Source organism: Syngnathus scovelli, chromosome 5, assembly GCF_024217435.2.
Source record: "Syngnathus scovelli strain Florida chromosome 5, RoL_Ssco_1.2, whole genome shotgun sequence".
In the NCBI taxonomy this organism is placed as follows: domain Eukaryota; kingdom Metazoa; phylum Chordata; class Actinopteri; order Syngnathiformes; family Syngnathidae; genus Syngnathus; species Syngnathus scovelli.
Genome location: NC_090851.1, coordinates 8,192,687 through 8,203,397, shown reverse-complemented (window position 1 = coordinate 8,203,397; position 10,711 = coordinate 8,192,687). Strand labels below are relative to the sequence as shown.

At 41.1% G+C, this 10,711-nt stretch overlaps 1 protein-coding gene across 2 annotated transcripts; it reads left to right on the top strand.

Annotated features, from left to right (window-relative positions):
- The first annotated feature begins 1,905 nt into the window (after positions 1-1,905).
- LOC125969337 (fibroblast growth factor 20) lies at positions 1,906-6,370 on the top strand. 2 transcript variants are annotated; one of them, XM_049721268.2, is made up of 3 exons: positions 1,906-2,604; positions 3,722-3,825; positions 5,270-6,370. In XM_049721268.2, exons 1-3 carry the CDS (start codon positions 2,301-2,303, stop codon positions 5,510-5,512), a joined length of 651 nt encoding a protein of 216 aa, XP_049577225.1. In that variant the 5' UTR covers positions 1,906-2,300; the 3' UTR covers positions 5,513-6,370. The 2 variants fall into 2 exon arrangements, with proteins under 2 accessions (XP_049577225.1, XP_049577224.1); XM_049721267.2 differs by having other exon boundaries at positions 1,910-2,604; positions 5,267-6,370.
- The last annotated feature ends 4,341 nt before the right edge of the window (positions 6,371-10,711 follow it).

Sequence of the window (10,711 nt, the reverse complement as noted above, 5' to 3'; positions counted from 1 at the left end):
TGCGGCTCATGTGGAAATGTGCTGTTGTAGTTTGACGTCTTCATTGTGAACAGATCAATATCTAATATATCAGGATCTGATCAGCCTGGGGGCGACGCTGATCGATCCTTTGGGGGGTAAAGTTATTTTCTGGTCATAAATACTAATGAATCAGGGGAAGGCAAGTGGTAGGATGCATAGCATACATGGTACTTGGTATTTTAAATTTAAACATAGCCAAACATGCACATATGCAGCTTAAACCAAATAGCGACGTTGTCCCACAATGCCCCTGCCTTTTGTCTTTTGAAAGAAAGAGACGAGAGTACAAAAATGATCTATTTAGTTATCACAGAGGCACACAAATATGGACACACACACAAACACAAAGCCCGCGCTACCTCACCTTCAAGTCATTCATCAATGCAACTCCCTTGGGAGGGGGGCAGCTGCATGTGTGTGTATGGCCAACAAAATCAATGTAACATATCGCTAAAACTTGGGCTTCTGGTTGAGACAAAACTCCTTACAAAGTAGGTTTGCAAGGTTTGCCCTCAATGGTCTCTTAAGATTTCAATAGAGTTGTGAATGAATGGATAGTGAAGCTCTGCTTTATTGTTGTGCAGCGGTCAATTGTTTTATAATGGTACATTTATTTCCTTCCTTTCTGTTAGACCAGGGATGTCAAATTCATTTTTGTCGTGGGCCGCATTGTAGTCATAGTTTCCTGCGGAGGGCCATTATGACTGTCAACCCAAATAAATGTATGAACAGCTCATATTATATACAATGGAAGCTACAAAACAAACTTTCAAATCAGACTAGTTAAAACTTATTGTTTAAAAAGAAGATTTTTAAAAGTGAAGACAATTTGCAATTTTAGTAATGACATGAATTTGATGCAAATATGTCTTCGCGGGCCACATAAAATGATGTGGCGGGCCGTATCTGGCCCCCGGGCCTTGAGTTTGACACCTGTGTGTTAGACTATTTTCAAATTTGTTCAGCATTTGGAATGATTAATACATACATTTGAGTGCTTTTTGTTACTGTATGTGTATTACTAGACAAGCCGTTGCCGTGGAGTTCAACAATCACCCCTATAGGTCTATCCAAACCTATTTTTTGACAGCACAGTAAGCTACTATATATAAAAAAAGAACTCATGCATTACTAATTCAAGTGTCATCTGTTGGGGTATTTTGGAGGTCTGCAGTTCAAACAGGTATTTCCCCACTCTCGCTTGTTTTCACCTGATCCTCTTACAAGATCTTCACCACTTTGAAGCTGTTACGTCTTTGATTCACCCTTTAAGACCACAATTAAGGATGTATGAGCTCTTCTTTGAACAGATCCCTGGAAAGATCAGTGACGGGATTGACAGTCAAGTGATGTCGTTTGCACAGGTGTACGGGCCGCTGTGTGTGTGTGTGAGTTTGCGCCTGTACGGGGCTTGTAAATGTGCTGCTGGCTTACATAAAACGCAGGGGCAATAAATCAGCAGCCGTCTGCGAAAATTACGCAAACAGGGGCTTTCCTTTTCCTCGTCGCTGCACCTGAGCCATTTCGATATGGGCCGGGGCGTGCATGGAGCGTAAATCGTTTTGGATAACCGCAAAATCACTTAATTTCATGGTCTTTGACACACGCACACTTTTGCGCAATATTTATTCTTCACACCGAGGTTGCTGCACTCGCAGAAGTGCACAACACCTCTTCTAGGTTTAACAAGGATCCTCCGCCATGCCGGTGATAACGATTATCCCCCCAATAAAAAACATAAAGTCGTGTTGGTTCTGAAGTCCGCGGAAAACGTCACAAGAACGTGAAAGTGCGCATCAGGAGTGCATGAATGGGACGGATGAATGGTCTGTCTTTTAGGGGCAGTGCAGAAATGCACCATAAAGGAGGAGATCGGGGCTCATTTCCATAAAAGATCACCCCGGGCGAGTGTCTACCCTGAGTGCATTATATAGCTACTGCTGCCTCTTGTGCTTTCAATTCTCTCGCTGGATAGGGCAGGAGACTGCGCATACATAAAAAGTAAGAAGTGAATTAAGGAGGAGGAAGTGAAAGAGAGAGAGAGCAAACCCTCCAACGTGCATCGGAGCAAAGAGGAGTATCCTGAGGAGAGGCAGTGCACTGCCGATGGTGATGATGATGATGATGCGCCGATAATCTGCAGCGCATACGGTTGTGCAAAGCGGGATGTCTGTATACATCCGCGTCACGAGGTGCTGATTAACTGCGCTGCAACTTTTACTTTTTGAACGGATCTCGACTTTGGGTCTTGTAAACCGGATCGGTTCGTTCGCACTGTGATGGGGGCAGCAGCTGAGGTTGGGATCTTCAACGGGTTTCTGGACAGCTTTGGTTCCGCGGGTGGCGCTCATTTCCTTCTCACCCCGGCGGGCGCGATGGAATACAACGCGGTGAGCGGACTCATGCAGCAAGAGCAGCAGGGGCACCTGATGTCCTCAGAACGCCTTTCCCGGAGCTTAGCGGACCTCAGCCACCTTAAGGGGATTCTGAGGCGGCGACAGCTCTACTGCAGAACCGGCTTCCACCTGGAGATACACCCCGATGGTACCGTGAGAGGCACCAGAGAGGACCACAGCAGATTTGGTTCGGAATACATTTTTGTCATTATTTTTTATTTATTGTATAATTGTAATATCTCAGAATGAACTTTCACAGTGTTTTTGCACACCACACAGAATAAAATCACGCATGTAAGTATGTTTGAGTAAAAGGGTGCTGTACTGCTTGAGCTGGGGTTATATAGTGCCTGGCTCAAGGGCACAATGACAATAGCAGATTAACATCTCTACAACAATTTAGTTGCCTTTTTTTTTCTCTTTTTATTCCATCCACAAGCGAAACATGAACATTCACTCTCCAGTTCCTTACAACTATCAGCTACTGCCATCCCACAAGTATCACCGTTTGTTTGGCTGCATATTATCACTATTGATGAGAGCGATTGATTTTCGCACTGGTTATAATGCATCACCTGCAACTTGGGATAACTTCATCTATGCTCTTTTGATAACGAGCAACATAAAGCTATTCAATTTTGAATGACAACAAAGCGTTTAACAATTTGGTATTTATCACGCTTGTGTTGGTTTAGAACTGCGCTGCATCATGACTGGATAGTGAAACAAGATTTTCTCTTTACTAATTATTTTTTTTCTCTTTAGTGTCCCATGCACTGCAGTTGCACACCATACCTTCATCCGTGTTTTAATGCATATTGAAATACTTATATTAAGTTTTACCACTGTGACGACAGCTGCTCAAATATATCTGTCAGTAATGGGCTTCCATAAGAGTCCTTTTATATCACAAGGCTGAATAATAGGCTCCACTAACTGTTTGACTAAAGCATAAGACAAGTATGTTGATACGAAATGTATTTAGTATGCTGAGAATGTACAGAGGGGTGTTTTGTTTACTCATAGATTGAAAGTTTTTCATTATGTTCTGGGTTATCAAGATGATCAAAAGCTTTATCATAAACATCAAAGTAGGCCGCGTAAAGATTTATTTTGCAGCTCTGAGGTAGTAACTCTTCTGGCACTTGATTAATTCCTCCTGAGTTCTAAATGTGACTTCATGCCAGAGGGCATTCCAGACTTAACTCCATATTAAATTTACTGAAACTTAGCTTAGAGAGTATGTTGGTTGATTTTTCCTATTGTAGAGGTCTGTGTTTTGATGTATTGTAATGTGTGCGCAGGTATTTTGGAGTTTATCAGTCTGGCTGTGGGGCTGGTGAGCATCAGAGGTGTGGACAGTGGCCTATATCTCTCCATGAACAGCAAAGGAGAACTGTATGGATCGGTGAGTATGTTGCATTTTAGGATAAGTTTCTATGAATCAAATCCTGAGTGTTAACTCATTTACATTGAGTAGACACACTATACAATAATTCTTTTTTTTTTTATTACTAATAGTAGTAGCAGTAATCTTTTTGCACAACTTGCAACAAGAGTGAATAAAACTGCATCTCCTGTGCTTTCCATCAAGAAAGAGATTGTATTTTTTAATTAGAAGATACATTTTAATTAGTTATTTAAGACTATGCTACTAGTATTTTAATTATAGGCTTTTCACATCTATGTACAGCACTTTATCAAAGCTGTGGTTGTCGTGCAATGCTGAATGTAGTATAAAGACGACTTGCACGGGAATGAAATTATTTCATGACATTCAAATTGAGAAAGGCATTTTAATTTTTGGAAAAAGTAAACACAAATTTACTTCAGCTGGAAAATCATCACCCTTCACTGATAAACCCCTAGAAGATAGTCACTTATTAACGGTACACAATTCCCAACCAATGCATTTCTTAAGAGAGCTGACAAGAACGACAAGTGTAGTCTTCACTTAAGCCCGTCTGTAATTTTGTTGAGGAACCTATGATTAAGTCCATAAATCCACCATACCTGTTCTTATCCATGCGGACCGGGTTCTCTTCTGGATATCAGTGAAGCCACTTGAACGGCTTCTCTGAGTTTCACATCAAGACAAAAGTAGAGATGCTGTAGAAAACCTGCAAAGTGCCATTCCATATGGTGGCCATATTGGATAGGGAAAGTTCACAATAATGGCAAGGGGCCGCTCAAATTGAAAAAAAAAAAAAAAAAAAAACAGGTGCAGGTGATAGCTGGTGACTGCCTGCAGTCTCACTGCTGCCACCAGCTACCAACAGGCCATCAACAGCATTACTCTAGATGGTTTGGGTTCAGTTGGTAGAGCGGATTATCATGTGACAAAAAACGGGCTGTTGGTCTTGCTAGTGACAGCAGCTGGTGACACCAGGAAGATATGCACAAAAACGCACACACTGGTCCGTTGAAAGAGCAGCAAAAGAAAACAGCCAAGATTTAAAAACATGACCCCTCAGCCCTACCTGCTTTACCAAGTGAGCCAAAGTCACCCAGCAAGGCACTGTTGCCCCGCTGATATCTGGTGAAACCAGCAAGACCAGCTGGTCCCCAGCTCTCATCATCTACTGGCTGGGCCCCAGTAACATACTGGGCCTACTGGGAGGCTGTGGCTCACTTCATAGTTCGTAATTTATTGTGCGCATCTAAAAGCAGATATACATCTTAAGAAAGTATTTTTGACTTAATTTTTCATTTTTATGGCTTAAATTTTGTACCTTTCGAGGTGACTCAGCTAGCCAGGAGTGCGGCGCTTCAGCGATCTCATTGACTGCCCATTTACCAACTGTTGTCAGATTCTAGCCTGCTGACCTTATTTTTTATTTTTTTTGCAGCAGAAGATATCAGCAGAAAGTGTTTTTCGGGAGCAATTTGAGGAGAACTGGTACAACACCTACTCATCCAACATCTACCGGCATGGAGAAAAAGGAGCATTTTACTTTGTCGCTTTGAACAAAGACGGTACAGCGCGGGATGGGACAAGATCGAGGCGACATCAGAGATTCACACACTTCTTACCGAGACCTGTAGATCCAGACAGAGTACCAGAACTGTATAGGGATATACTTGGACAGAGCTGAGGCCTACCAAATGTGTGCCAGAAACCGAACTCAAAAGTGATCATGTGCATTTAATACTTCACCCCAGTTGCGGGGAATGTTCGATTCAAAAGGGATCGAACCAAATGCACCAGATCCAGACTCCCGATTGCTGGTATGTTGGAAGGATAGCGACCCTCTGTAAACAGTTTTTCAAGGGACTTTGACAGAATAAGCAGCAGGGAACATCTGGGATAATGCAACAAAAACACACATATATTATCTTGTTATTGGCATATGCAGTGGCGTCAGCAGCCAAGATGGATTTTCCCTAAGTCTCCATGCTACCTGATTGTCCAAATCTGCATGTTTAAGTGAATGAAGGCGAGTTGAGATTAAACAAGCAGTTCTTTTTTTCTGCTGCTTTTCTCTTTCATTGCAGGATCCTTTTTTTTTTTCATGCTAAACATTACAAAGGCTGCTAAGTAAACAACGTCCAAAAAAATGTATGGCCCACTTTTCAGAATGGCTGGTTTACAGAAAAGGATCGTTTTATGCACTGGAAATCAGCCATGTTTGTGCTGTAGAAGGGAGCTGCAGCAATTTGAAAGGTCATGTTTGCTGATGCACTGAAAATTAGAATGACGTCTTTGTGGTCGCTGTGTTCTGCTCCAAACTCTCATACTACGACCCAGTGAAGAAATTATACTGTTCTCCTCGCTGCTTGCAGTCAAACGACGAGCACAGAATGGACATAAGGAATTCACAGACCTGTAGACAGATTGTATTCTTATTTATGAGGCTCTAAATCCTGGGACAAACAATATATTTATTTCCTATATTTATTTATTTTAAGAATATATTTTTACAGGTATGACAAAATAAAAAAAGATCATCTTTTCCTGCTGTTTCAATGTGTGTGTTATTTCTGCATATTCTAAATGTATAGTTCTGCAATAAAAAGGATGTATTAGAAAGTTTAGTAAAATGAAATGTTTTTTCCTGCAAAAAAATTAAAATTTAGTACATTATCTTTTATCCCCAAAACAACAATCAAATTAAACATTAAACTAAAATGTAACAGACGAGCATGGTTTTCATGACTGAAACATTATTGTCAAATTGACAATGACAATTCATTTACTATATGGTCGCCTTAATAAAGGTCACTAGAAAAAGGAGCTTCAATAAAATCATAACCATGTTTCGCTTTTCTTTTTTTATTATTTGGTAGTAGACACAATTGAATACTATCTGGTGACAAAAACACACCTATAAACTGTAACCGTGTTTATTATTGGAAACAAATGGATTCTTATTTCATTTATAGTCAAGTTCATCTTTAAGAATGATGTCAGATGACAACAATAAAATAAAATAAAGAACGTTGGCAGGTGTCAAGACGTTTGGTTCAGTGAAGCCAAGCAGACGATGATAGACGTATTGAGGAGAAAAGGAAAAACAGAACATGAAGTCATCAGTGTGAAGAGACACTTTGCACTTCCACTGACATTCACCACAATTAACAAGTGACTGGCAGGCCGGATGCTGTGCAGCACGCTTTGATCCTCTCCCTCATCATTCCTTTATTTCTCTCTTCACCTGCCTACCGATAGGTGAGTCATTCCCTTTTCTTGAAACAACCCAGCAGAATGAGCGCAGACATTCTTAAAAGGGATTGTGTCAGTAACGTCACAAAGTTGTTCAAAAATATCTTCAATGTCGAATGAAAAGTTTTTCTTCTCTGACTCACAAAAAGTGTTTCAACTGATTTTGAACTCTACCACCTCCTAATGAGGAACTTCATAATCGGAACCATCGACCAGGATCCATCCATCAAACCATTTTCTAGAGCGTGTGTCCTCAATAGTGTTCCTGGAGCTCAGAAGCAGAGTACAGCCTGGAAGACAAATTGTGAGCCACATCTCGACAAACAAGTTATTTCAGCTCACATCTACACCTCTGGACAATTTAGTGTTCAGTGAACCTAAAATGCATGTTTTTGGAATGTGGGAGGAAGTTGGAGTACCCATGCAGAGATAACCCACACAAGTGAGAACTTGCAAACTCCACACAGGAAGGCCCAAGAAGAGGCAGACGTGTAACCACAAGGCACTATGCTACCACACTTTATTTCATAATTCTGATAATTCTGATCCACTAGTAGTAAATATCTACTCATCTGAGGCTTCTTGGTTAATCATGTGTCTTGATAATATGTGAGTAAGGTTCTTGTTTTGTTAGAGGATCGTAATCTTCGAAGGGTTAATGAAGATGTTGACAAGAATATGTACCAATTGACTTAGCTGACCTACGATTTTGTATATCACAATGTATAATGTGTTCAGAGATTTGGAATGTTTTAAATATTACTCAAAAAGGATGAGGATGTGAAAAACTGATGTTGGAAAATGTATCATCTTGAAATTCGTGACAGGCGCGCTCTAATTTGGTCTTTCACCACAACTATCTCGGCCTTTTGAATCAGATTTCATTTAAAAGGAATGAAGAACAACCTTTGATGTAAAAGCAACCTTTAGAAGCAGGGACAACATTGTGTCTAGTTAAGAAAAAACTCAGATTGAATATAATCCCCTCATAGGGGTTCACAGTGTGTGGTGAGAGCACCTCAGAAAGAAGCCTGAGTACCAGCATGTGTGTGTTTGTGTGTGTTGCTGTTTAAACCAGGACAGATAGAGTGAGGAAGGAATAGCTTGAAGGTTTGTAAGCAAAAAGTGGCTTTGTGAGAGGCAGAATTACCAACGGTAACGGTGCATGTGGGTTCCAAGTGTTGCAGCCTGTCATAGTGCAATCTTCCTTTGAAATGTGTGTGTGCGTGTGTGTGTGTGTGTGTGTGTGTGTGCGTGTGTGTGTGTGTGCGTGTGTGTGTGTGTGTGTATTATTCAGAGTGTATGTGATCTATGAATCTGTGTGAAGGTGAGCCAGGGGTTCTCCTGACCAGAGGCATGTCTGACTGATGTGTGAGGGCTTGTGTGGGTGTGTGCGCACATGCATGTGTGTGAGCGTGTCGTGCCCCGCCTCTTATCCGATTTTTTTCTCTGTGGGGTTTTCCATCATATGTGTCCTCTATCACAGATTTTCACTTAGTTTGGATCGGGCTGGCTCAACCGGGCTCAATGTAGGCCAGTTTTTGGCTTATTTTCCATACCTGAGCGATGTCATATTCCTGTAGGCTCACTGTCCGCGGTCCTGGCCATAGGACATTTAAAATAGGTAGCAGATTATATGTTCACCAAATTCAAACACAAACCTGCCTAGTTTGCTTAAAGAATGGAAAAACTGTAAGCCAAGTTGCCACTACCACACTGTGCCTGAGATGGCTGAGGGGTTTTGTTTTTGTCAAAAGGCAGGCAGGTGTGGAGGTGATCCCTGCTGGTAGGAAGCTCCAGAAAGCAGAGCCCACACAGGCCATCTTCCTGCGGTCGACAACACACGTGCGCACACATGCAACATCACACGCGCTGTCATTCATCGCCTCTCTGTGCGTGAGATTAATGGTGCGAGTGACTCAGCTGTGGTGAATTCAGACAAAACAAATCTCTTGCCCAACGCTCACAACAGATATACAGCTTTTGACTAACAAATGATTTGACCTCTCATGACTCCTGAGAGACCCAAGAGTGGCAGTGCTCACACCTTTAGACACATCTCATATATATTTGAAAGCTATCAAAGAATTCCAAAATCCAAAAATATAAACATTATGGATCAGTTCTATGCAGCATTTAAAAGTGAATGGAAAAAAAACGGTGTCACCTAAATTATTATTATGAATTTAATTTGTTTTGAATGTACATTTATGTGCATGAAAGACTAATGAATGTTTGCATTAAATCAACAAGGCAAAAACATTTTGAATAGCTCAAACAACATTACCACCAGTCACTAGTTGATGAACGTCTTCATCAAGCTGTCAGCTATTAAAAGTTAGCCCATTTTATAGGTAAATGTAATTTCCATTAGATGGGTGGGGGCGATGTCAATAATGTTGAGTATGTGTTAAATAAATATTGTAAACGTCTAAGTCAGTGAAGAGAGGTCAAAACGTCTTTTGGATGCTCTTAAACACTCAACGGATCCTTATTTTATTAATGCACTCGTTTTATTGTCACTTGGCACACATTCTTTCTCTCGCTCTCTCTCTCTTCACTCTCTCTCTCCCTGGGTGGAAGTAATTAAAGCAAGTGAAGCTAAATTGAAGTGTATTGAACTCTTCTCTCGCACGCTCCCACTCCGTCAATAGATCACCCGCCAAGCTATATCGACCTCAAGCAAAGACTGCAAAACACTCCTCTCTGCTGTGTGCGCATGAGTGTGTATCTTGGTGGGGGTAAAGATTCGTGCAGGACAATTTTTACTACAGTAATTTCCTCACCACTCTACCTCGTGTCTTTATCTTGTGGGAGGTGTAATGATTTTTCAACCGAATAAAAGCATTGCACTTCCACATATCACTAGATTAACGGATCAATGGAACAGCATTCCGTGGTCATCTGTGTGCCTGCACAATCCATATGGTGGAGCTCGAGCAGTCATCATAAACACCCAGTGAAACCTCAGGTGACTGCACTGCGCCAGCCCATTTACTGATGCGCAACACGAACAAACATGAGAGCTGCGCTGCAGTGGAATTAGCAGGGGAGAAGGAAAGAATAGGGTTTTATTGAATATTCATCAGGAATTCCCCTGAAGGTCTTGACATGACAAATGTCTCTCCAACATGCCAAATGGCAAAGGAGAAGAACGCGTCTGCTGTTGTCGAAATGCCGTTTTCCTTGACTTGATGTGAATTCAATCGGAGTTGAATTGATTATTTCCCTTTGGGGATCAATACTAACAGGGTTTGCTGACTCAGGTCCCCCGCTGTGATTTGACTGAAATCCTTTGGACCATTTTCTACTAAATGTTATGTTAATTCAGATAGCACAAGGGATTCTTACAGGCCACCCTAAAAGGAATATGTTATTTTAAATGCCCATTTTATTTCTCCTTCTTACAACATCTACACTTATAGACATACTGTGTAGTTGTGTAGAATGAAGACTGTGATATTGTCAGGTTACAAGAGTCTTGACAGCATTATCACTAGTAACAACAGTTTTTGCATTGTTCAAGAAAAAGACCTACACAAACTAAAATGACCTTTGTTTTTTTTTGTTATCCATCAGATTTATGACAAATAAAGTCCCGCCATAATGTTAGGACTTGAAACATTCCGAC

What these genes read in the sequence shown, in the direction of transcription:
- LOC125969337 (XM_049721267.2), top strand. Translation starts at nt 2,301, where the DNA reads ATGGGGGCAGCAGCTGAGGTTGGGATCTTCAACGGGTTTCTGGACAGC. An exon ending in AGAGGACCACAGCAGATTTG is followed by an intron (nt 2,605 to 3,721) that starts GTTCGGAATACA and finishes ATGTGTGCGCAG; the next exon opens with GTATTTTGGAGTTTATCAGT. An exon ending in AAGGAGAACTGTATGGATCG is followed by an intron (nt 3,826 to 5,266) that starts GTGAGTATGTTG and finishes TTTTTTTTGCAG; the next exon opens with CAGAAGATATCAGCAGAAAG.